The sequence below is a fragment of the Haemorhous mexicanus genome, chromosome 5, assembly GCF_027477595.1.
Source record: "Haemorhous mexicanus isolate bHaeMex1 chromosome 5, bHaeMex1.pri, whole genome shotgun sequence".
Lineage (NCBI taxonomy): Eukaryota > Metazoa > Chordata > Aves > Passeriformes > Fringillidae > Haemorhous > Haemorhous mexicanus.
In genome coordinates this window covers 2,316,237-2,339,497 of record NC_082345.1, presented here as the reverse complement: position 1 = coordinate 2,339,497, position 23,261 = coordinate 2,316,237, and the positions used below count along the sequence as shown (strand labels likewise).

Here is a 23,261-nt window from a genome sequence, read left to right as displayed (position 1 = left end):
TGCCCCTGAGGGGATGCCCCCATGGCCCTGAGGGAACCCGCCGTGCCCCTGAGGGGATGCCCCCATGGCCCTGAGGGGACCCGCAATGCCCCTGAGGGGATGCCCCCATGGCCCTGAGGGGACCCGCAATGCCCCTGAGGGGATGCCCCCATGGCCCTGAGGGGACCCGCAATGCCCCTGAGGGGATGCCTCCATGCCCGAGGGGACCCGCCGTGCCCGCTGCCACTGGAGCCCTGCCTGCCCCGCTCTCCGCCGGGGCCACCCTACTCCGGCTCTGCTCCTTCTCCAGTGCCAGCCGGGAATGTCCCTGCTCTGCTGTGGGACACTGATGCAGCCGGGATTTGTCCTGGAGCGAGGCGGGGGAACCGGGAGCGCTTCGTTCCCGGCTACCGGCGCGTCCCGCGGCATTCCCCCCTATCCATGGAGCCAGGGGCTGGGATCACGCCATTCCAGCGGGGCGCCGGGATGCCCGGGGGATTCGAACCGGGATTCCCGGGAGATTCCAGCCGGGATCCCTGAGGGATTCACGGTGGGATGCCCGGCAGACTCCAGCCGGGATCCCGTCCCTCGCCCGCCACCGCCCCTTCGCGCCGGGGGCGGCGGCCGCCGCCGCCGCTCCGCCCTCCCCGCGTTGTTTGTCCCCCGGCGCGCTCCGTAGCGCGTGCGGCGACGGCGGCACGAGCCGGGCCCGGCACCGCCCCGCCCCTCCCCGGCGGTGCGGGTGCGCGAGGAGGGTGAAGGAAGGAGGGGGGGGGGCGCGCGGGCGGCGGCGGCGGGAGCGCGCACCGGCCGCGCGGGCGCGCACGGGGCCGCGCGCGCACGCCCCCGCCGTGCGCACGCCCGCGGCCGGCCCCGCGCGCGCGGCAGCGACTCGCAGGCGCCATGGCGGCCGTTCGCTGCAGCGACATGGCGGAGCCCCAGCGGCGCCTTCCCGGGCAGGCGGCGCCCGCCGAGGAGGAGGAGGAGGCGGAGGTGGCGGCGGAGGTGGCGGCCGCCGGTGGGGCTGGATCCTCCTCGTCGTCGCCGCCGCCGCCGCCTTCGTCCTCGGCCGCGGCGGAGCCGGAGCCGCTGCTGCTGCTGAACGGCGAGGCGGAGAGCATGTCGGAGCCGAGCCCGGAGAGCGCCAGCCAGGCCGGGGACGGGGAGGACGAGGACGAGGAGGAGGAAGAGGAGGAGGAGGAGGGCGGCGAGGAGGAGGAGAGCAGCTTGGTGGGCAGCAGCAGCAGCAGCACGAGCAGCGGCTGCTGCAGCGACGAGACCCGCTCGCCGAGCCCCGGCGGCGGCAGCGAGGCCGACGCCAAGGAGGAGCCCAAGGGCCCCCGGGGCAGCCAGGAGGACGGGCCGGGCCGCGGCGGCGGCGGGGGCGGCAGCAGTTCCAGCAGCGTGTCCAGCGGCGGCGACGAGGGATACGGCACCGGCCCCGGCACGGGCGGCGGCAGCAGCTGCGGCAGCGCCACGTCGGGGGGCCGGCGGGGCAGCCTGGAGATGTCCTCGGACGGGGAGCCCCTGAGCCGCATGGACTCGGAGGACAGGTCAGTGTCCGGCGCGTCCCGGGGGCCCTGCCCGGCCGCGTCCCCGCCTCGGCAGCCCCCGCTGCCCGGGCGCCGCCCCGCTCCCGGCCGCGGGGCTGTCACGGCAGCCACAGGTTTCTCCGGCCAACTTGGGCCGGGCCCCCGCCCCTGCTCCTCGGGCCCCCGGCTGCCCGGCCCTGGCCGCGGAGGAGGGGGCGCTCCCCGGCCGTCGCCGCCGATCCGTGAGAGCCCCGAGCGGCCCCGCCGGGCGCTGCCGCCTCCTCCTCCGGGGCCTCTTTCCTCGGAAGCTGCGGATTTTTCTCAGATGGTGCTTTCGGGGTTCTTCAGGGCTGTGTCTTGCGGCGAAGCGCAGGTGGGGTGTACTGAAGCTTCGGGATGGGAAATGCGTCTCTGGATGCGGTTTTACCTGCGCCCGCAACAGGGTCTGTGCTCTAGACGGAGAAAACCGAGTGAAAGCCTCTTAAAACATGAGGGGGGGGGGGGAAACCCCGAGTTTGTTGAAATAAAAAGGAGACCAGCCTTTCCTGCATTACGTGTGCCCAAGTAATAATCATGCACGGTGTGAAGTGAGGCTCAGAGTCATCTTTGAATGAGTTCTGTAATTGTGAATTTCAGAATCTGTTAGGATGAGTTCTTGAGCTTTTGTATGTTAAAGGTATACATTTCATTTTACCAAGATTCTAGCTCGGTTCTGGTGAAAAGGCACAGCTGAATTCTCACCAGTGGTTGAATTCGACCATTCAGGTCTGTTTCAGCCTACTGAGTCAAGCATTTCAAAGAACATGGCTTATGTAGTAGCTCTCCTGGATGTTGTGTGCAACAGTTTACTTGAAAAACTGAAAATAGGATGGAAAAAGGACGTAAAAACAGTGTGAAAGTGCTGTATGCCCCTTGTTAATTAATCCTTTCAAATAGTTTAAGAAACTCGGACAATTTTTCTATATGTTCAGCAGAAAAAGTATCAGACTTCCCTGCTAGAGTTACAGTTAAATAACAATTAGAATTTTATTTGTATTTTCTTAAAATAGTTTCACTGTTAAGTGTGAAGAATTATGTGGTTTGGTCCAGAAATGTACTTTGAATATATGTTAGATCAAAATCTTCGTAACTGTACAAGTACCCATATTTCAGAATGAAAATGGGGCATGACTAGACCTAACCTCAAAGATTAAAACCAGCCCAGCAAACCCCTCGTGAGTCAGTTCCCCAAAACCATGTAATTGGCCTAAAAGTCTTAAGAAGACAGAAAAAATTCAGGTCTTTGGTTTCCATCAGACTTTTGAGACTCCTAGAAATCTTGTTTTCTTTCTTCTAAACTTATACGAGTGGAAAGGGGGTGTGGATGTTTGGGTTTGTTTGTAGGTTTTGTTTGTTTTCTGTTTTTTTCAAAGGCTGAGATTTTACATGCAATTGACTAAGTATGGGAGTAGACTTCTGGAAAAGCACCAGGTTCATACGGGGGCTTTAAGATAACAGTTTCTTGTTTCTCAAAGAGTGAAAGTCTGAATCTAATCCTGATCTTTTCCAAGTGTGTGTCGGGGTTGAGGAAATAACAGAAATAACTTGCAGGGGTTTTCTGGAAGTAGCGTCATTGTGCCTTGCCCTGTGCCCTCCAGAGCTGGTTGCTACTTTCTTTCTCTGTCATTGTTCTCGTGGTCCTCTTGCTGTAAGTGGTTAAATCCACGTGTGTGTGTCCTTGCTCCTTCCCTTTACCCCCAGGAGTGGGACTGTTTGTGTTTAGTGGTTTAAATAAGGACTGTGCCTTGTTTTTAATCTTTGCAAAGTTTTCTTTTGACCTGCCAGGATGAAAACTTGGGGTGTTGAGAGTGCATTTTGTGCTGTAATTCCAAGGCCTGTTTGTTGAGTTGGTGGGAGAAGAGCAATGCTACCAAGAGTGCCATTTGTTATTCCTGGAGTTGGAAAATTTCGTTTGGTGTGCACTCTTTGCTGCAGCGTGTTAGAATGCTTTATTATTTTTGTCACATGTAGTCCAGCACGTTGCTGGCTTGACATTGTGATCCAAATGATTGCTGCTGCTTGGAAGGCAGCCACAGCATAATCCTGTACCTTTCAGATGATCACACAGGCAAGCAGAGTGTTGCAAAAGGTAGGGATGTGCTGAAGAGTTAGTGTGTGTAAATTGGAATAGTGAAATATCAAGGAAGAGCTGGAAACAGTTTAGACTTAATATATTGAAATCCTGAAAGAATAAATAATTCGTTGATTTGATCACCTCTGAATTAAAAAGTTAAGTTCTGTGACTATTAGAGAACGGTATTTTGTCTGTGAAGTGTTGTTTTATATGGGGTAGTTTATTGTACAGTACTTTGTGACCTTTGCTGAGTCCCTGTGTCTCCCAAGTCCTGAGGAACTCGGTGTCTGACTCTCAGTGTGGTGTAAAGTAAGATTCCCTGGGGAGGGAGTGGGGAGAAAAGGGAAGAGATGGAACTAACAGGCTTGACTTTTCAGACCCTGGGTTTAGCCCAGGAAGCTGGTAGGAGAGTGTACTGGGTAAAGGCTCTCCTGCTGTCAGCAGGTTTGGTAACATTCAGATCATGCCCCTGGGCTTGGGATTTTTTTTCTTGCTTCCTCTTTAGAAAATTTGAATGAATTAAAGGGTGTGGTAAGAGGGCCTGAATTCCGTGAGTGATCAAATTCCCATTTCCTTGTGCATGTTCTTTATCGTTCTCCACGTTGTGTTATCTCTGATTTTTCCTTTAGTGATGTCAAATACAAATGAAGCAGATGAAGAGGAAAATCTTGCATATGGTCAAAATAGAGCTACTGTTCAACAGCTTCTGTTTTTAACATTTTATTGTATTTTAAGAGTATCTGCTGACAGAAAAAAATACCTTGTAGGAAATTGGTCAGTGTTTATAATAACATGAGAAATAAATATAGAGGTGACTACTGATGCTCTGAAATTTAGGGTGAATTTTAACCCTCCATTTCCATGCACACAGATAGACTTTGTACTTTGCTACAGCATGCTTATCTTCCCTCCCAGAAAACCCAGAAAGGACAAAGCAAAGCCCAGACTGACACCTAGGATGAATAACCAAGGTGGCATTTTCAGCTCAGCAGGAGAGTTCAGTGCAGTAACTCTAGGACTTGCAGGTATCTCGTTGATCTGTTGTAGTTTCATTTTTTTCCTTGGGAATTGTGCTAAGTTCCCACTGCTGTGCAGGAGTTTGTCTGTGACTTTTGTGAGCAAGCTCAGATCAGCTGGCTGAGTAATAATAGTCTGCATTCAAGCCTAGTGATCCTCTGGATTTACAGTTGGAACAAAGACTATTATCAGCACGTGAATGCTGCTCATTTTCTTGTGCTTTCCCCAACTTGAGACCTGTGCTGAAAGGATGGATGTGTTCCTCCAGAGTCCTCTGGCACTGCTAGTCTTGCTGCAGTGCTGAGAAACATTTGACAGGACTCAAAAAGAAAAAATAATGGTTCAGTTAACTCCAAACATTGAGGCTGGACCTAAGCAAATGCATGGATTGGGTATAAACCAGCTGAGCTGTGTGGTGGAGATGCATCTGCAGCTCCCTGCTGTTGTTACTGCTGAATTATGATATTTTCTTACAAACAGTTTACTGAAATAATTTAAATATTGTTTACTGGAACACTTATTATGGAAATATATTTAAATCTGAAATAGTTTCATCATCAGATTTTGTTTGATTTTGAAAGCAGTGGTAGGTCTTGCAGTTTGAAGTTGTTGAGCAGAAATTCAAATAGTAAATCTGTATGAAGAGCTTTTTTGTTCACCCTTGTGGATTTGTCTTGTGTCCTAGAAGTTACCCCTGGTTTACTATTCTTACATTATCTTTACCCCTCTTAGCAGTTTATCCTTTGCTCCCTCCTCCTCCTGGCTGGGCAGGGAGCATGCAAAAGGTGCATTGAAGCTGCAGGATCAGCTGTTCTGCTGCTGAGCTGGGAGTGCTGATTGATGTGCTCCTAGGCCAAGTGTAACAGGTTGTCTTTGCACCTATGTAGTAATCTTTCCCTCAGGCTTAGCCCTAAGTAATGTCCATCTCAAAGGCAATTTACATGAAACTTTTAAGGCTTTATTTTCTTCTTCTTTTTTTTTCTTTTTCGGGTTTTTTTTTTTTTGGGAGGGGGATAATCTTTTCATGTTTTTTGTTATTCACCATCGAGTCATTTATTGAGATGCCCTGACTCAAGGAGTACTCAATAATACTCAATGACAATTTATGTTCTTAACCACATAAGGCTTGCAAAATACTTCCAGGAATGTTATTATTCTGTTCCCATTTAATAGATGAACAGTTTGGAAAACACGTTTCAGATAAGTTTTTCGGTAGTAAAGTTTTCTGTGCTTCAGATAGTGATGTTTTTTCATTTTACTGAGTGAAATGACAGTGTGGAAATAATGGGTTGAAAGAAAAGAGGTTTAGACATGAAAATTCCAGGCTCTAGTCTGAGTTTTTTTAAATCTCATGTAAAATGAAGGCTTTGTCAACCTTTAAGATGTATGCTGATTTAAAAATATTGGATTTGATTCTAGTCTTTATTTTGTCTATCTTTTAAAATCTTAAAAGTGAAGAACTTTCAAGATTGATTTGGCAGTGGCATGCCAGTTGTATGAGTGACATTTCTGAAGGCAGAACAGTAAATTTGAAATACAATCCTGAGGACATGTGGTACTAATAGGTGTGTTTCATGGATCCATGTGACCAGATTAAAAAGTGCTCCAGGCCTCTCTTTGCTGCATAGTCTCACTTGTTCCTATGCAGGAAGTGAAGAATCATTCATTAGCACTTATGGCAAGGTGGTTAAGTCGTTAAATTTTTGTTTTTGTGTGTGTAATATTGCCATGTCCCAGTGAGCTATACAGAAGTTTACCCGAGTTTCAGAAATTCTGCTGAAAATGGTATTTGCAGTATTTCTAACTGCATTTATTGTTGCTGTAGTTATTTGCTTTCAAATTGCAAAATAAACCCCTTGTTTCTGTAATGGTTATGTTCAGGCCTTTCTGGCACGGGAGAAAATAGCTTTTGATGGGTAGACAAAACAGCCCAGATATTTTGTATGGTGAGTATCTTTATTACTGAAGCTGTTGGTTGGTATAATTGAGTGGTTAACATGAGGTCTTTTTGTGAACTAGATGAAAGAGCTTGGTATAATGAGCTGTTATAGTTATTGTAGTAAGATGTAAATATACTTCATAGAATTTGAGAAAAACATTTTCCTATTCAGTGTAAGACAGAATTAGTTTTGCTTTTATGTAGGATTTGAACGTCCACACCGGTCTGTGTGCATTTTGTGTTAACTTTGGGACATCATCAAGTCTGGTAACTTCTAAATACAAGGTTTAATAGATGGGTTTTTTCAGGGAATTTCCTAGGCAGTAATGGAAAAAACTGTCTTGGTTTTTCCTTTTTCTCCCCCTTTTTTTTTTTTTTGCTTTCCACATTTCATTTCCAGTGAAGTTAAACAGGGTGTCACAGGCAGCCTGAGCAGCCGTTTGGCAGAGATGTGACATCACATTGCTGGAGCTGGTCACAGATAAAACCAACTCTTGGATGATGCAGTGGAAATGTTCTACCATACCACTTGTGCTCAGATCCTTCCACAGCTTTCTAGTGCCTTTCATATATTTACATACTTTTTTAAAACCCCTGCCCAGCTGGAGAGGAACTGTGGGGGAATGAGCAGCACTGGGAGCTGGTGTGGAAGTCAGCAGTGTGGAAATCCACCTAGAACCCCTTGCCTTGGGTGGTTGTAGAGCAGTCTGGTGTTGGCTGGGAAAGTGGTGCACGGCAGAGCAGGGAGATGAAAAGCAGATGGAGCTTTGGAGACGGGAATGGAGGTTTTCTGGCAAGGGGAGAATGTGAGATGCACACAGGAAACTTCTGGGATGAGAGGGAATGAGATATGTCTAATAGCCTGAGGGGAAGAAAGAGAACTTAACCCAAAGAAAGTGAAAAATTGGTCTCTGCTGTAAAGTAGCCAAGTAATTGCAGGGAGTCATTGAGACAGGTGGGAATGTAATCTCCAGTGAAGTTGTGCAGGAGACAGAGCAGAAGAGGGTGAGGAACTTCTTTTTATGAACAGTGAGTTTTATCCACTCTCCCCATTGCTGTTACAAAATTACAATGTCATGACTTGCAGAAATACAAAGTGGAAATTTTGTAAGATTCCTCGAGGTAGAGATTTCTTTGGCTGTCTATCCATGTAACTGATTCTTTTTTGTAACTACATGCTTTCTGTCTGGGATTGTTCAAAAAATATTTGTTTTAGAAAATGAAATACAAATATTCCATGTTGTGCTGGCTGCTTATCATTGGTTTTGTGATACTCAGAGATAGTGATTACAATTGTGGTTTTGCAGCATTCAAAACCAACAAAGAACCAGGGAAAAATTTTGAAGCCTTTTGAGATGCTGAAGTACTTTTTTCCCCCCTTAAGAATGGTAAAATGTAAAGCAAGAAAGACCTGGGATTTCTTTTCCCATATCTAATTTTCTTCTCTGTACTAGAATTTACATTCTTAAATAAATTTTGCTGAACGTCTGTTGCTAATGTTTAATGAATACTTTCTTTATTTGATAGAGGTTACTTTAGTTATATGCCAAGATATTTGATAGAGAAAAGCAAAAGATTTATGATTTTGAAAGTCCTGTTGTCATCCTGGTGCACCATATAGGAATGCTGTAATTCAAACAGCTTGTATAATGTCAGAGGGAGAAAACTGCACCTTGGTGGTTTGAGTTGAGACTTGTAAAAAACTTACTGTTGGCTCATACAGTGGTATTATGATTTATTAAATATGCCTAAATAAGAACCTAGCATAAAGAATTTCCACTTACTATTAATGTCATTCCATGTAGCCTTTTGTATAAACTACTAGCTCCCCTGTAAAATTGCAGTACAGTCCTTATTTTGAGCATTTTAGTTTATTGTGCTGTAGTAGTGACTTAGGTTTCAAATGAAAAAAAATCTTAAAAATGCAAAGAAAATATTTTCGATATGTGCAAATAAAGAAATATAAATATTTCTTTTTCCTTTGAAATAAAACTCCTTTTGGCATGCCTGTAAGTAGACTTCCTTAGGTTGTCTTGAATGCTAAGTTACAGCTTAGACAGCTGGTACAAGTGGAAGTTAATTCAGTGTCCCACAGAACAGGAGTCAAACCTTCATTTATGACCTTTTTGTTATGAATTAAGTCAGTTAGTGGAGTTGTACTTTGCTGGTTTCTTTGCTTTTGATGCGTGGTTAACACTTGAAGGAACAAGTATTCACTGAGGTAGAAATAGACAAGGCTGCTACTTTCTACAAGGCTATCCTAGCTGTGTATTTTTTTCTGGTTTAAGTTGAATTTAACATGATGATAACTGGAACTTTTTAGATCTGCTCTGTGAGTTTGCATCTTTCTTTGGTCATTTTATGTTCCATTTGTTTTCTGTGTTCTGGGATGAGGGGGTATCCTGAGGTTGAGAGAATGGGAGGGTAATACCTACAGCAGATGAAATTTCCTTGACACCACACCTGAAGGCTGTTATCTCCCAGTGCTGATTAGACAACTTCATAGTGATTATGGCTCTCCAAGTGGGAAGCACTGGTAAAAGAATAAATTATTTCTGGTGCTTCTTTAGTGAGTGTTTTTCTCTTTTTCTCTGCTTTTCCTAAGCTGTGCTACTAAACACACTCCTTTATCAGTAAAGACTGAAAATTGTGAACCACTTGTTGCTGTTCTCTAACTTTTCAGGGAGATTATCGAGTTGGAGATAACATGGTTCCCAGAAATGAAAGGCAGTTTTATTTGTATCTTTAAGGCAGAATTGAGTACAGTTTCTTGATTTGTGTAATCCTTTTGAAGAATGTCATCTTTGTGCTGTCATATCACAAGGCACGTATGTTTAACCTGCTCTATTTTTGCACTGCTCCTCGGATATTTTGGCATTCCAAATTTCCTCCTTGTATTTCCAGTTTCTCTGTGTGCTTCAAATCCTGTGATGCCCTGGGTTTGTGTTATGCAAGTATTATGAGCTCAAATATTCTAGGAATAACAATCTAAATAATCAAATTAAGTGATCCAGGAGAGTTGAAACAGCTCTAGAGGTGGTGAATCATAACACACTTTCTCAGTCTTGTTTTGTTTCCTGTGCATGTTTGTTATTTTAAGTTTCTTCAATTTCTCTGTCTCAAAGAGCTTTCCTATCTTCCCTGGTTTTATATTATCAGGCTGAAGTGTTTGCAGTGTTCCCTTTTCTAGGTGTTTATACCTTATCTAGACGTAGCTTTACTCTAAAATAAGCTGCTGCTTCAAAAAGAATTTAAAAACAAGTTTTGAATGTTACCACTTGCCATGCTGTATAGAATTCTCTCCCTTGACTATTTTATTTTCTGCTGTGTTGCTTGCTCAGTAGTCATATAACAATAGATATATTTAATGAAGAATTTTGCAGTCTTGTTTTGAAGATGGATTTATGAGCACTTTTTGAGTCTGTTCATTTTGAGAAGCTTTTGTTAGAATAACATAATCAATGTAAAACACAGATTTGATAGGTTTGATTTCCAGAAAAATGCTTATGTGATTCAGAAGCACAAGTGCTTCCAGGTGAGTGGGTGCTTTCTTCAGTCATGCAGCTCTGGAAGTGAAGGTCTTTTTTTCTTTATGTTGTCTAATGTTGCTTTTACTTATTTTTGCCCATCCTGCCTTGAGAAGAGCTGTGGAGTCAGTTCTGTCTGTCTGTCTGTCTGCCTGTCTGCCAGGGGCCTTTGTAGGTGTCATGTGCCAAGAGAAGGTTCTGCCTTCGAAACACAGTGGTGGACTTTCACTTCATGCAGTCCTGGTTTATTTTTTTGATCCAGGTATTCTGATTTCTTGCTGCCACGTGAGTAGTCTTTATCTTTGGCAGCCATTTAGTGTTCTGCATTCTCTCTTTGCTCTGTTGGTCTGTTTCTTTTTTTTCCATGGTGGTTTATCCACGTACACCATTTTTTCTGTTATTGGTGGTAGGTTTTCCTGAACTCAGCAAATGATCATTATCAGTCATGAAATTATTTTGTATACTTTGTATATAAAGGTTTAAATTTAAATGGTTTTCTCAGCAAAATCAGCCAGAAAACCCCCTTAGATATGCAGGTAGCTGGAGTTGCTTTCTGTCTCCTTTGAAGATTCTCTCTGGGCTGGTTGCTGTTCACTGAAAAGGAACTGTAAGAGCTCTAAAGCATAATGGTGTTTTCATGCCACAGTCAAACTACATCCATTAAAGTAAGACAAACAGTTTTGCTTGTGAAACATAAATGTTTGGTTTAGGGAATTAAATTGATAAATTACTGAAATTTAGTAGGAGGAGTTTATCTGTTACCAATCTAGATGCACCATAAAATACCAAATTGGCCAAAGATGGGCAGAGGAACAAAAAAAGGACAAGGCAAATCTCAAACTTTCCTGCTCTGTTGCTGGCTCATGGTGATTGCTCATGTTTTGAGAGCTCTGTTTTAATCTTACTTTTAAATTGGCATGATTATTTGGAGAACATACAGCCAGAAGATGAACTGAAATCTCCTTGGCCACCTGTGTCTAATTGCCATGAACATTTTATTGTGTACTGGTACCCCCATGCAGATGTTCTGACAGTAGCCTCACAAAGACATTGGCATTATTTGCTTAATACTCATTGAATGTCAGCAAAAATTAAATCTTACTACAAAAACATAGGAATTTATTCTTCCTCTGCTTTTGTTTAGGAGTCAAAAATCTAATGTTACTAATTTAATCTGTTGTACCTGTGGCTACTCTGTTTGGAATTGATGGAGATATTTTAAAATAGGACAGGTGAAAGATCCTCCTCTGAATGATGGGAGCTAAGGATTAATAATTTGATAAATTTGAAGTTTTGTGAGAATTTATTTTCTCTGGATCTTTGATTGCATTAGGAAGTAGTGAGCACAAATTGCTTTGAATTTGGTGGTGTTGAAAAGCTGCTGTTTTTGTGGAACTTGTCCTTTGGCCAGAGCTGTACACCACAATGTTCCACCTCTTATCTTGGAAAATAATAGGAGTAGTCGGTAAAATCGTGAAGTTTTTGTTTTCACTCTTGAGTTTTCTTAGTGAAATGAAAATAATGAGGTGCTGGGGGATGTCACTAAGCATGTCATTATTATTTTCTTTCAATGTTTCTGTTTTGACTTGGTGTTTGTAATTGAATGATTGCAGTTGGTGCTGTTTGTTTTCTTTTGGGATTAGTACCTAGTTGTGATTTAGTCTTGCAGGTGGTAAAAGCTTTTCTGTTGATTTCTAGGTTTTAACCCTTGAAGTTTCTGTGAGATGGGACTGACTGTCATTCACAGTTCCCATTATTCAGAGGGTGTTTTATCTGACTGTAACAGTTCAGTTTTCTTTCTTGAGCTTCCCTCGTGGATTGAACCAATGTATCTGCAGCTGTAAGAGGAAATGACAGAGTATTTCACTGACTAGTAAAAGAGAAAGAAACTAGCAGGGTATTTATTTTTGTTTGTGTTTTTAATCCATAACCTGTTTACTTATTTCCAGTGAGGTTTGTAGCATTTGGTTTCGGAGGCAATCTGCTGGTGTGATGTTTCATGGCTGGGTTATCAGTGTATTTCAGAAGAAACTGTTCTCAAAACTTGCAGTAGTGGAGTGTGCAGCTGGATGGCTGCTCAGCAGTGTTGCTGTCAGCCACCCTGCAGCGTGTGCTCGCTGCATTTGCCGTTCATTTTTAATTTGATGCTTTCCAAGACGAGGTTTTCCCGTATAGAATCTGTCAGGATCGTTTGGTGTCAGCTGAATTCAGCTGGGTCCTTTGGTCACCTCGTGCAGGGAACATGTGGACTCTGGGAGCGGCTCTGGTGGAGGTGCTGTGCCCCAGAGGAGCTCCTGTTGATCGGCCTGAAGGGCTGCTGGTTGACCCTCGGGGCTGCGGTGTAAGGCCCATCTGTTAGGGCTGCATTTCGCCTCAGGGAAGGTTACTTCAGTTAAGGTCTACAGGGAGTATGTTTAGCAGACATTAAAAGTATAATAGCAAATTGATTGGGCTTTTGTGCATGTGTTCAGTGCCTGGCTCTGCTCTCGCTTCAAGTGGATGGTTGCTAATGGGACTTGGTGGAAATTAAAAACGAAATTATTTTGCCATTCTTTCAGGTTTTTTGGTGATATTCCTTCTCGACTCTTACTCTCTGTTGTTCTGAAAGATTAGTAAAATCAAGGAAAGAATAAATTTTGGGCATTTAATTCATTAAATTCAATAGAATGTTTTTCTCACTACTGCAAGTAATTCAATCTCCTTGGAGAGCCATGTGTGTATCAGCAGTGATGTGCAGTATACCATTTTATTTAATGCATTAAATCATAGTCTCATTATATTTTTATTCACATTTAAATGTACACAAAAATTAGGACCCATGTGTATAATATGTAGTTTAAAACTTGTACATTTTAGATTGTGAATAATTTGGATTTCGTTTTTTTCTTTATAGAAAATATCCACTTTTACAAAACTCCAACAGTGGCTTAATTTTGCTCAGATCCTTAAAGGAACAGAATAATCCAGAATTTAAAGTGCTTGAAAAATGCTTTTGTTTTCTGTGAAGTGAAAATTACTAGCAGCTTCTTACAAGTTTTTAGGTGCTATTTTTTGTTTCAGGATTGTTTTAAATAGAGTTTGAACTGAAGTAACCAGCTAGACACATTTGTGTAAGCACTAACCTTTTAACATGAAAGTGCTGCTAAAAATACCTTCATGATAATGAAGATGGTATTATTTCTAGCCACAGGTAAAATAAGTACAGGTAAAAATAAGACCTGAAACAATGCCTTTGAGGTAATGATTCCTCTATTTAAACTGGCATGGTTTTGCTTAATGAACACATTTTAAATGTCAGTATTGTTTCAAAGCTGTTGATCTCTTGGTAGAGGGAAAATTTGTAGGAGGAGAGAAAAATGTCTGACCCCTCTGAGAAGATTCTGTGTTTTCAGTTCTACCTTGCTGCGTTTGGCAGGCACTGCCAGCGTTTGCAGACTTGGTGAAATGAGGTGTGGGTTTAGTAAGGCATTTCAGAAAGGCATTCAGTTCCTGCCTCTAGACCTGTGATTTTTACATCAAGTTGATTCAGGTGCTCGATTAGGTTGAAAATAGGGACAACATAAGCTCGAAGATCATGTTGTGCTTGCTGTAACAGTTCTAAATTTTAGTAATTAGTCAGCCTTTTGAATGGAGCTTCTTAAAAACTGCTATTGTGTATGCAGGCTCTCTCCAGCAGTGACTGTTTTTGATGCTCTATTGTTTGGGATGACCCCTGAGCTGAACTCTCTGAAACTCAAATGTCTAATGTTCTTCATCAGGCCATGGTCTATAGATCCATTACAATGGAGCTGGAGCCTGCCTACAGCTTGGGAGCAAACCCAGACCTGTCTGTCACTGGCAGGAGGGGAATGCCACAAGCGCCTCAGTTCTGCCTCAGTTCTGCTCGTGTCATTCTGCTTTGATAGTGGCAGGCAGGCTTCAAACAGATCCCCTGCCTGCGAGAAAGGGACTTAGCAAAAGGCAGAGAAACTTTAACTTAGCTAAAAATCTATTTCAGTGTCTCTGTTCTATTACCAAGATGTCTGTCTTTTTCTTACTTTGTTTTCTCCTCTTATGCACATTATTATCTTCCCACTTGTAGGCTTTATGGATTTGGGGTGAGAAAGCAGAAGGGTGTCATTTCCATTACTACCTTCCCTTTGTAAAGGGACCTCTCCCTCTGTGAGATCATCCCAAGCAGACAGAAAGTTGTATTGGCTTGAAAAGCCCCAATCATAGACTGAAAGGTGCACACACTTTTTCTGTAGTCCAAGCCCATCTTGGGCTGCGTGTTTGTGCACACATCGTATTTGTTCTGTGTCCTGTCCTCACGCCCTTTGTGAAATTCTGAGAAACAAAAAAGTGGGTGAATTGGCGTGCTCTAACAGACACAGTGTTGCAGTTGTCTTCAGAGACTTAGTAGCAGCCACAGCTCTGACTGTAAAACTTATCTTTCTGCTTCATCTCGAAATGGGCAGGTCAAGAGACCGCCCAAGTCAGTGTCTTTGATGTTACATACACTGCAGACTATTCTCTGAAAAGCTTCCTGATATTTTCTCAGTGTAAGAAAGACCAGAGAAAACTACACACACTTGAGCTGTGCTGGGCACTGGTCTTTCACAGATTCTCTTTGCAGCCTTTACCTCTTCAGTGAGGGATGGAACTTGCTAAGTGAGGCAGAAACTTATTCTAGATTTCTTGGTACTGGCAGGCACCTGATCACCTGAAATACACTGGTTCTAGAGGCACAGAGGAGGAACCAAAAAAGTATGTTACATTTTTATTTCACAGATTGTTACTAGAGAAAGAATGTGCCAGGGCGGTGAGTTTCTAGAAGGAAGAAGGGCATTTTGTCTTAAATATTAAGCTGTTATTGCTCAACTGGATTAGAGTTAGATATTTTCCCATTTTTAGACAGGATTTTGAATAGCTTATAGAATCATAGTTCAGTGTAGCACTTATTTCTCAGTTTCCAAATTCTATATTCTACTACTTGGTTTAAGTGCTGTGGGCAGCCTTTTTTTATTCCAGTTCCTCTGATACAAAATGTTGATACCGAGTTAATCTGTTAGCCCTTAGCAAACACTTAGGCTATTAAGCCTGAACCCAGCAAACATTTAAACAGTAATGGCTAAATTAGCTTGTTACTGGTTTCTTATGTCATTAATAACCCCACTTTATGATAGCTTTTGCTGAGATCAGTTGACTTTTACATGTTTTTCTCCAGAAAAAGGTAGATAGCTAATAAAAAACCACAAAGCCTAAGCTTTGCATTCCTTAGGCTGTAAAATTGGAGACCCGTGATTTTGTGTCAAGGTATGTTGCACTGCACTGGCCATGTGAACTAAACTGTCTGCTTTTGGCTGATAATTTTCAGGGGGTTTTTTATCTATTCTTAGAGGAATTAAGTGGATTTCATGCCTGTGGAATGGAGAAACCACACACACACACAGGCCTGTGTGAGGGTTCACTTCTCCCCTGCCCCAAAATGCTTTCAGAGAACTTGTTCAGGGTAATGTTTTCTCATTGCTTTCCCACTTGAGACCAGACTGTAAACCCAGGGAGCTGTTGAATAGCCCTCATACTCTGCCTGTGGTCAGCAGCACCACACATCCTCTCAGTCAGAATTCTGCTTGTAGTGTTTGTGGGGTGTGTGAGAGCAGCCCTGATGCTGGCTGTGGGTGTAGAAACCCGTACAGACTGGAAATAGCTTTGAAGCTTGAACTCCTCCTTGAAAGTGTTTGGGAAGCAGTTTCCTTTGGTACCTTTCAGCTGTGGGAAAGGCAGGGTTATTTATGGAGCTGAGCTGGTGTGAGGCAGCTGTTGCACGGGTGCTGTGTGTGCAGTGCTTTGCCATCCTTGGCTGAGCAGCTTCCTGTTGGGAGCACTGATCCGTGTAACAGCGCTGTCTGTGGCAGAAGTGGTTGGGCTCTGTGCCACTCTCTGTGTCCAAACCTACTTCCAAGTGTGGCTTTGAGAAAGCTGCATTTGGATAGCTTAAACTGAGGGGCAGGTGAGGTGGTGGCACAATTAACTGTAATTAATTATTCAATTTTTCTGTCATTATGGGTAAGTTTTGGTTTCAGAGTGCAGTTTTACAGGCTTTGTTTTTGGGATCATTTTTTGGCCTAGATGTCAGTTGAGGAAGGAGAAGATGTCAGTCCCATAATTGCATCTATTGTGAGCCTGGCACGGTGGAAAAATGAGGATTACTTGCAACAGGTTTTGGAGATAAAGCTTCTGACAATTTTGTACAGTGATCCTGAAGTGCTGTTCCAGTGCCTGTAGTTAGTGGCTCTTAATGCTCTTGGGGCTGGGAGCTTCAGCTCAGGGCCAGTGGAATACTTTTTACTTGCTAGTGACAGGTTGGGAGGTTGTATGCCATAAAAAGAATCAAGATTACTGGAGGGGGAAGGAAAGGGGGACGTGGGGAGGGATCATGGAAAGCTCTGTGTATTCAGGGTGTAGAAAAGGGAAGAAAGTAAAAATAATGGACACATGGAAATTTTCTGTGTAGCAGCAAATAGCCTGTATGACTTCCACGGACAGGAGCTATGCCTTCTAAATAGTTAGACCTTGTTTGAAATTGGGAGGGGTGGAAGAAAGGCATGTGGTGTTGGTGTAGCATTTAGGAGCTATGTATTTGATATACCTTCATTAAAGCAAAAAGTGTTGAAAAGATATCTGAAACTTTCTTTTTAACTTGAAAGACAAAGGCCGAAATAGTTGGTCAGATTTAATAACAGACGGAGCTGTAAGATGATTTTTAAGGGTTCTGTGGTTGGGATTTGTTATGTTGCTGGTATCTCTTGAGATAAGTGTTCATGAAACCAAATTACTCAGGGTAGTTAAAACTAAAATTTATAACTGGGAGCATTGCTAAAGGGAATCTCTTATTTAGACTAAGGCAAGTCACTTTTTATTGATAAAAGCAGTGGAATCTACATGGTGGTGAGAATGGGAAATCTAAACAAAGCAAATATCTGTGATAATTTAAAAATCTGTCACAGAAAAAACCTGCTAGCATTGTAGTGACTCAGAAAGATACAGATAATGTGAGAAATCACTGGTAGAGACTCCTACAGCAGAGGAGCAAAATGGTATCTCCAGATTTTGACTATTGGTGTTTTTTCTTTCATTCATCTCAGTGTGTAATAGAACAATACTGGGCATGTAAACAGTGATGGTAAAAATGAGGAACAGCACCTGTGCCTTAAAAGCAGAATGGTTTAACATGTCCCACTTGTACTGGGAGGATCTGGTGGAGGCTCTCCAAGGTGGTTGGGGTGCTGAAGCAAATCCAGAGCACGGAGAGGCTGAGTGCATGTGTTCCTTCAGTTTTGGGAGGAGGAGGGCAGGGTTTTTCTGTGTTCTGATAGGGAGGTTTAACAATGGGGGAGGCAGAGTCATCTCAACCCTGCAGCTGCCAAGGATGAGAGACAAGAGACAGAAGTTGCAGCACTGGAAATTCTGATGAGATGTTGGGAAACTTCCCTCCTCCCCCAGAAAAAGGTTAGTCAGCCATTGAGAAAATTGTTCAGAGGTAGCAGAAACGCCAGCTTTTGAACAGACCCATTAACAACTCCACTGGACAGGACCACAGGCAGGCTGATCACACTCGTTCCCATTTAAGCAAATTTGACCACCTGGTCTGAGGTTCTGTCAAAAATGAGCTGTTATGTGCTGCTGTGGCTTTGTGGAAGAGAAAAACTTGAAGGCCCTCATGGTAACTGAGCAGACAACCAAGATAAAAAAAGGTGTTATCAGTAGGTACTTAGTGAGGAAGAACATCCATCTCCACTTTTTGCTTATATAGAGAAAGAGCATGACCTCTGCAAGTTTATTCTGGTCTGTTTGATGCCTGTCTCTGTATCTGCCGAGGTACAGAGCAGAAAGGCTGATGGAAGTGACCCCTGCTGGCCGCAGATTTCCTCTGCTGATTCTGGCTTCTCTGGAAACGTTTTGCAAAACCAAAACAAACAGTTCAGACCATGCACATGAGGGACTCTGTTCTGGGCCATGTGGGAGTGCCTTAAACCCTGGGTACAACTGAAGTGCTGTATTCTTTATAAGGCTCTAGTGTTGGCAGGGGATGCTGGACTCAGTATATTCAGGCTTTTCCACTCCTCCCTTTTGTTCCCAGTATCCAGAAGAAGTTACACTGTTGATAATAGTAGCTGTTTCCTAACTGTACATTTATTAATAAAGCAGTGAACCACAATAAATAATAAATTTGTGCAAGGTTTTCTTTCCAACATGTCTAAATATATCTGAAAAAAAAGACTACAGTTTGGATTTGCTCTGTTAACATGCAACAAGTAAAAACTTTGATTTAGTTTTGGGATTTTAGTTTTTTGTCTTGCAACATGAGCAGCACTATCATGGACGTAGACAGCACAGTTTTGTTTTGCAGCATAAACTGCACTATCATGGATGTAGGCAGCACAAAAGAGCTACAGTTTGGATTTGCTCTGTTAACATGCAACAAATACAAACTTTGATTTAGTTTTGGGATTGTTTTTTTGTCTTGCAGCATAAGCAGCACTATCATGGACGTAGACAGCACAATTTCCAGTGGGCGTTCCACGCCAGTGATGATGAATGGCCAGGGAGTTGCTGCCTCCTCTGCCAAGAGCATTGCCTATAACTGCTGCTGGGATCACTGCCACGCCTGCTTCAGCTCCAGCCCGGACCTGGCCGACCACATTCGCTCCATACACGTGGATGGGCAGCGAGGAGGGGTTGGTGTTACCTTTGGCTTTCCTTCTTTCTCATTTGCCAGTTTTTTGCTCTTGAATGACAGCACCAAATTTTGTGTTTCAGAATTCCTTTTTTCTAGGTAGTGGCAGCAAAGTTAGTGGCCTCATTTTAAGAATGTAGTCAGTTCTTTTCAGTAAATTATTTGATACTACCAGGGTTTTGATAGTGTGTTGTTTTCTCAACATCCTGAAGCTGCTGGTGTGTCTTGAAGTGCTTACACTTGAATTCATTTTCTTAGAACTCAGTGTACGTGTTCCTGCATGTGAGCTCAGGTGAAGTCACATCTTAATTACTGTAAGCAAAAGAGTCTCACTACAGGTAAAATCCATCCAAAATGTACAGTAGGGAAGATGTAAGACTGACTCAAGAGTACAAAGTCTTAACAAAACAGCTCTGTGTGTAATAATGATGGCAAGTTTGCCTTTTATATAATTGCATCTAATTTTTTTTTTTTAAATTGAGTTGCATATATAAACATGTAAATTCCAGTCTAATCCCTGGTCAAATGATAATTGGTCTCAATTTTCATGTTTAAAAACATCTTCTAGTAGACTAATTTCAACTTTGTACTTAACTACCTCCCATCTTCAAGCTCCCAAATTACCTCTGATGTCTGGAATATATCATGTAAACTGCCTTTACATCCAGCACAAGCAATCTGCCTGCTTTAGGCACTGTGTGTTGCAGCTCTTCAGTTTCTGGGAGAGATAATATCAGTTCTCAAAGTAGAATAGTTGTTATCTTTTGACTTTTTGCCCTGCCAGTTCTTCAGAAGGAAAATGTTAGGCTGTTGCACTTTATCTTCAGTGAATAAGAAACTTAAATAAAATGCTAGTTTGCATTACTTTAAATAATTTATTATGTAAATGTGTCACCGAGACAGCTGTGACTCTGGCTGTATTTAGATAATATTTTTTGGCATGATTGAACTTTTCAGCTTCATATCTGATGGCTTTTTTCAGTCCAGTATCTGAGCAGAATCATCCATCCAGTGGAGTGGCTTTTTAGCCACCCATGAGATGATTTCTGAGTTCTGTCCAGAGGTGTGTAAAGGTGTTACATGAAACCTGCATGAAACAATGAAATAAATGAATAAGGTGTGTTTGGATCTTTGTTATCCCATCCATTACATTTCTTAAAAAGGGGCTGGAAGATTTTGTAGATTTTGGTTTTTTTTTTCCCCCTGTATTTTCTTTCTTGTCACTTACATTTCATGTGACATGATTCGTGGATATTTTTATTTATAAAATACTGGACTGTATTTGTATATTAGAAAGAGGAGGTTGTTGGAAGCACAAGGTGTCTAATAAGTGTTGCATTGAGCTCACATTTGAATGCCCCTAGTGGAGTTAATGTTTTGGGAAGTTCCAAGGCAGGGCTGTGGAAGGGGGATGTGTCCTGGTGGGTTTGTTTCAGGGATTTGTCTGCCACCTGCCGGTGAGGTGTTCAAGTGTGCTGGAAATTGTCTCCTGCTTTTGATGGGATTTCAGACCTTACTTAACTGCAGTGGCTCTAAATGTGAAGAAAAATGGGGGTTAAGTAATTGCTTATTGAGAATGGAAAGGAATAGGATAACCATCTTTTCATGGTAAAATGTACTTTTTCCAGCTAACACCTAGGTCATGGCCCCAGTCCAAACCAGATACATCCATGAAGAGCCTGGGAAGCTTTTTGACAAAACAGTTTTGCTTTTGAAAAATGTTATTTCAGAAATATTTTGGGTTCAGCTTTTTGACAGAGGTTCCCAAGAAGCCTTGTGTAGACTTCTGGCATGTGGTTGCAAACCCAGGTCCTTGTATTTCCCCCACCTGTAGGTTCCAGTGACACCTTTGCCAAGTGCCCTGCAGTCTGCAGGTGCTGCTGGAAATGCCAGCACGCTCATGAGCTGCTGCAGAGCCAGAAATCTCAGCAATTCCAGTTCTGTGGCTTTGAGGGGATCTCAAAACTGAGGAGTGGCAGACCCCAAAGGTTCAGGGGCTTGGGCCTTGTGTCAGTGGGTCTGGATCAGTCCCAGCCACTGAGGGGTTTCCAGCTTTGTCTCAGTAAAGCTGGGTTATGGATCTATTGTACAGCAAGAACGTAGAACTCCTGTGGCTGCTTTTTCATTTGGAAAATAAAATCTTTTGAAGGTTTGAGGGGGTTTTATTCTCCAAAAGAGAACAAGAAACTGAAATCCAATTAGTTTCCTGCATTTCTGAAAACCTGTGTTATGAACAGTGCTGTTCCTGGGAACTTTCTTTTGCTGTGACAAATTAGGGCTTTACCTCCCTTCACCCACAGACCTGTTGAGGAAATTCTAATGAAAGGCAAGTTCATTGAGCTTTTTTATTCCCTCAGTTACAGATAAACACAATGAGAGGAGAGAGAAAAGCAGCATGAGTGAGTTCTGCTCCCCTTAATGCACTATTGTGCACGTGATTGTTCTGTACACTGAAATCACAAAACAGCCCATAGATTTTGAATCCTGTGAGAATTGGTAGCGTCCTTCATCAGGAATTGAATGTAAGGCCCTAACTAGAAGTATCTGGTATTCCAGAATACAAAACTCCAATATATAGACTGCATTGCAATTAAAAGTTTTTACTTTTTCATGCTCAAGGAATAAAATTAATTGCTTATGAGAGTAAATTATTTTATTTATATAACTACTACCCAGAAAATGCAAATTTTTCATTTAAAAATGTTCTGACTCCATATCTGGTGGATACAGATGCTGAGTGCAAACACCAATGCAGCAGACCCTGTTGCTCTTGATTGTGTTTATCTGCAGGAGCATCTGTCTGTTGGTATTTTCTTCCAGTGACCTCTTCTTCTTGAATACTTGGGATTGTAATTATGTTTTCCTTGGTGAGATATGAGAAGTGTGTTTCAAAATAAATGGTCATTGTTCAGAATTCTTTGAAGTGTTGAGAGATGTTGTAAAAACAGCCTTCTTTGCTAATGTGCTTTTTATTTACTATTCTCTCTGACTTGTGTAAACTTACCACATTTTTACTCTATTAGGTGTTTGTTTGCTTGTGGAAAGGTTGCAAAGTATATAATACACCTTCAACAAGTCAAAGTTGGTTGCAGAGGCATATGCTGACACACAGTGGGGACAAACCTTTCAAGGTAAGGCTCGTTGTAACATACATTATCTCTCATTTTTAGAAAAATTCTCTTTATTTTTCTTAATACAATATGTCAGTTGAAAAATACCATCACTGGATTGAGCTGAAGAAAAGTGAGCTGAGCTTTCTTCTTTGCAGAAATAGTGCCCAAAGGTCCTGTTCTTTTACAAAAGCAGATGAAGAAACTCTTATTGCTTCTCTGTCCCTGTTTCTTTTAATCTATGAATGGCAGGGAGTGTAAAAGTCAATAGTGCTGAAGTTCAGGGGCTTTGTGCATTTTGAGGTCGAGCTGCTTACACTGTACCAGTGAGGTATTTTCTCTCACACTTTACACTTCCACATTGAGTTTTGGATCATGGCTGATGGTGCACATTCCTGCTTGAGTGAGAGAGAGCTGCTTTTGTTAAACTCAGTAGAAGCACTGGCAGTGACTGTTTATGGTTCATTCTCTGAACAGAGTAAGGAGGTCAGGAATGCAGGACCATTGACCTGACTGTATTTCCTGCACAGTATTTTCTAACTTTCTCTTTCTTTCTCCCCTTAATCTGTACCTGCAATTCTAGGTATAGTAGTGTTTCTCATTCCCATATCCACCAATCCGTTATTAATGAGTTGCTTCATCCTCTTATGGATACAGTTGGGGCAGTTCATAGCTGTCAGTCCTGGATCACTTGATGGTAAGTCCCACCCACACTACTTCAGACTGAAGTTCTTCCATGTAGGATATGAAAATGAAATAGGATTTGGGGGTCTTTTTTGAGTTTAGGTAGCAATTTATGCCTCCTTGTCTCCCACCCCTAACCTCACCAAGTTTTAGTCCCTGTTTTTCCTCTCTTCTCTTTCTCCTCAGGTAATATCTTCCACTTTGTAAAAAAAAATTATTTTAGGGCAGCTTTATTACTAAAAATACTTTTCTGTTACAGGGGTTTCTTTCTGTAGTTACATTTTCTATATAGGTTTTAATAACAGTTATGACAGAAAACAAAACTAAATTGAACTCAAAACCAAGAGAGTAAAAATAGTGCATTGCATGTGAAAAAGATTTTTTTACCAAACAGATTTTTTTCCATACTGAACTGTGTAGTTTAGACTGAAAATTTCTGACTCAAAGTAACCACAGGAGAATGAGTTTTAATGTTATCATACCCTGTATTTGAAGGGATGAGTTTCTTGGAAGGATAGCATAAGAATCATAGATCCCTGCAAGTTTGCAGATATTGTTGTTCCAGGAATTAATCTAATCTTAAATCCTAATCTCTGATTATTATTAATAATAATAATAATAGTGGTAGTAGTAGCAATAGT

General features: G+C 42.5%; 1 protein-coding gene across 2 annotated transcripts in view; it reads left to right on the top strand.

The window, feature by feature from the left end:
* Positions 1-851: 851 nt before the first annotated feature.
* The window catches only part of AEBP2 (AE binding protein 2), a 42,674-nt gene continuing 20,264 nt past the window's right edge, over positions 852-23,261 (top strand). For both annotated transcript variants that reach the window (XM_059848013.1, XM_059848012.1), the window contains exons 1-3: positions 852-1,532; positions 18,620-18,827; positions 21,850-21,957. In XM_059848013.1, the coding sequence (XP_059703996.1) occupies positions 883-1,532; positions 18,620-18,827; positions 21,850-21,957 (966 nt within the window). In that variant the 5' untranslated portion in view covers positions 852-882. The remainder of the gene's footprint in view (positions 1,533-18,619; positions 18,828-21,849; positions 21,958-23,261) is intronic.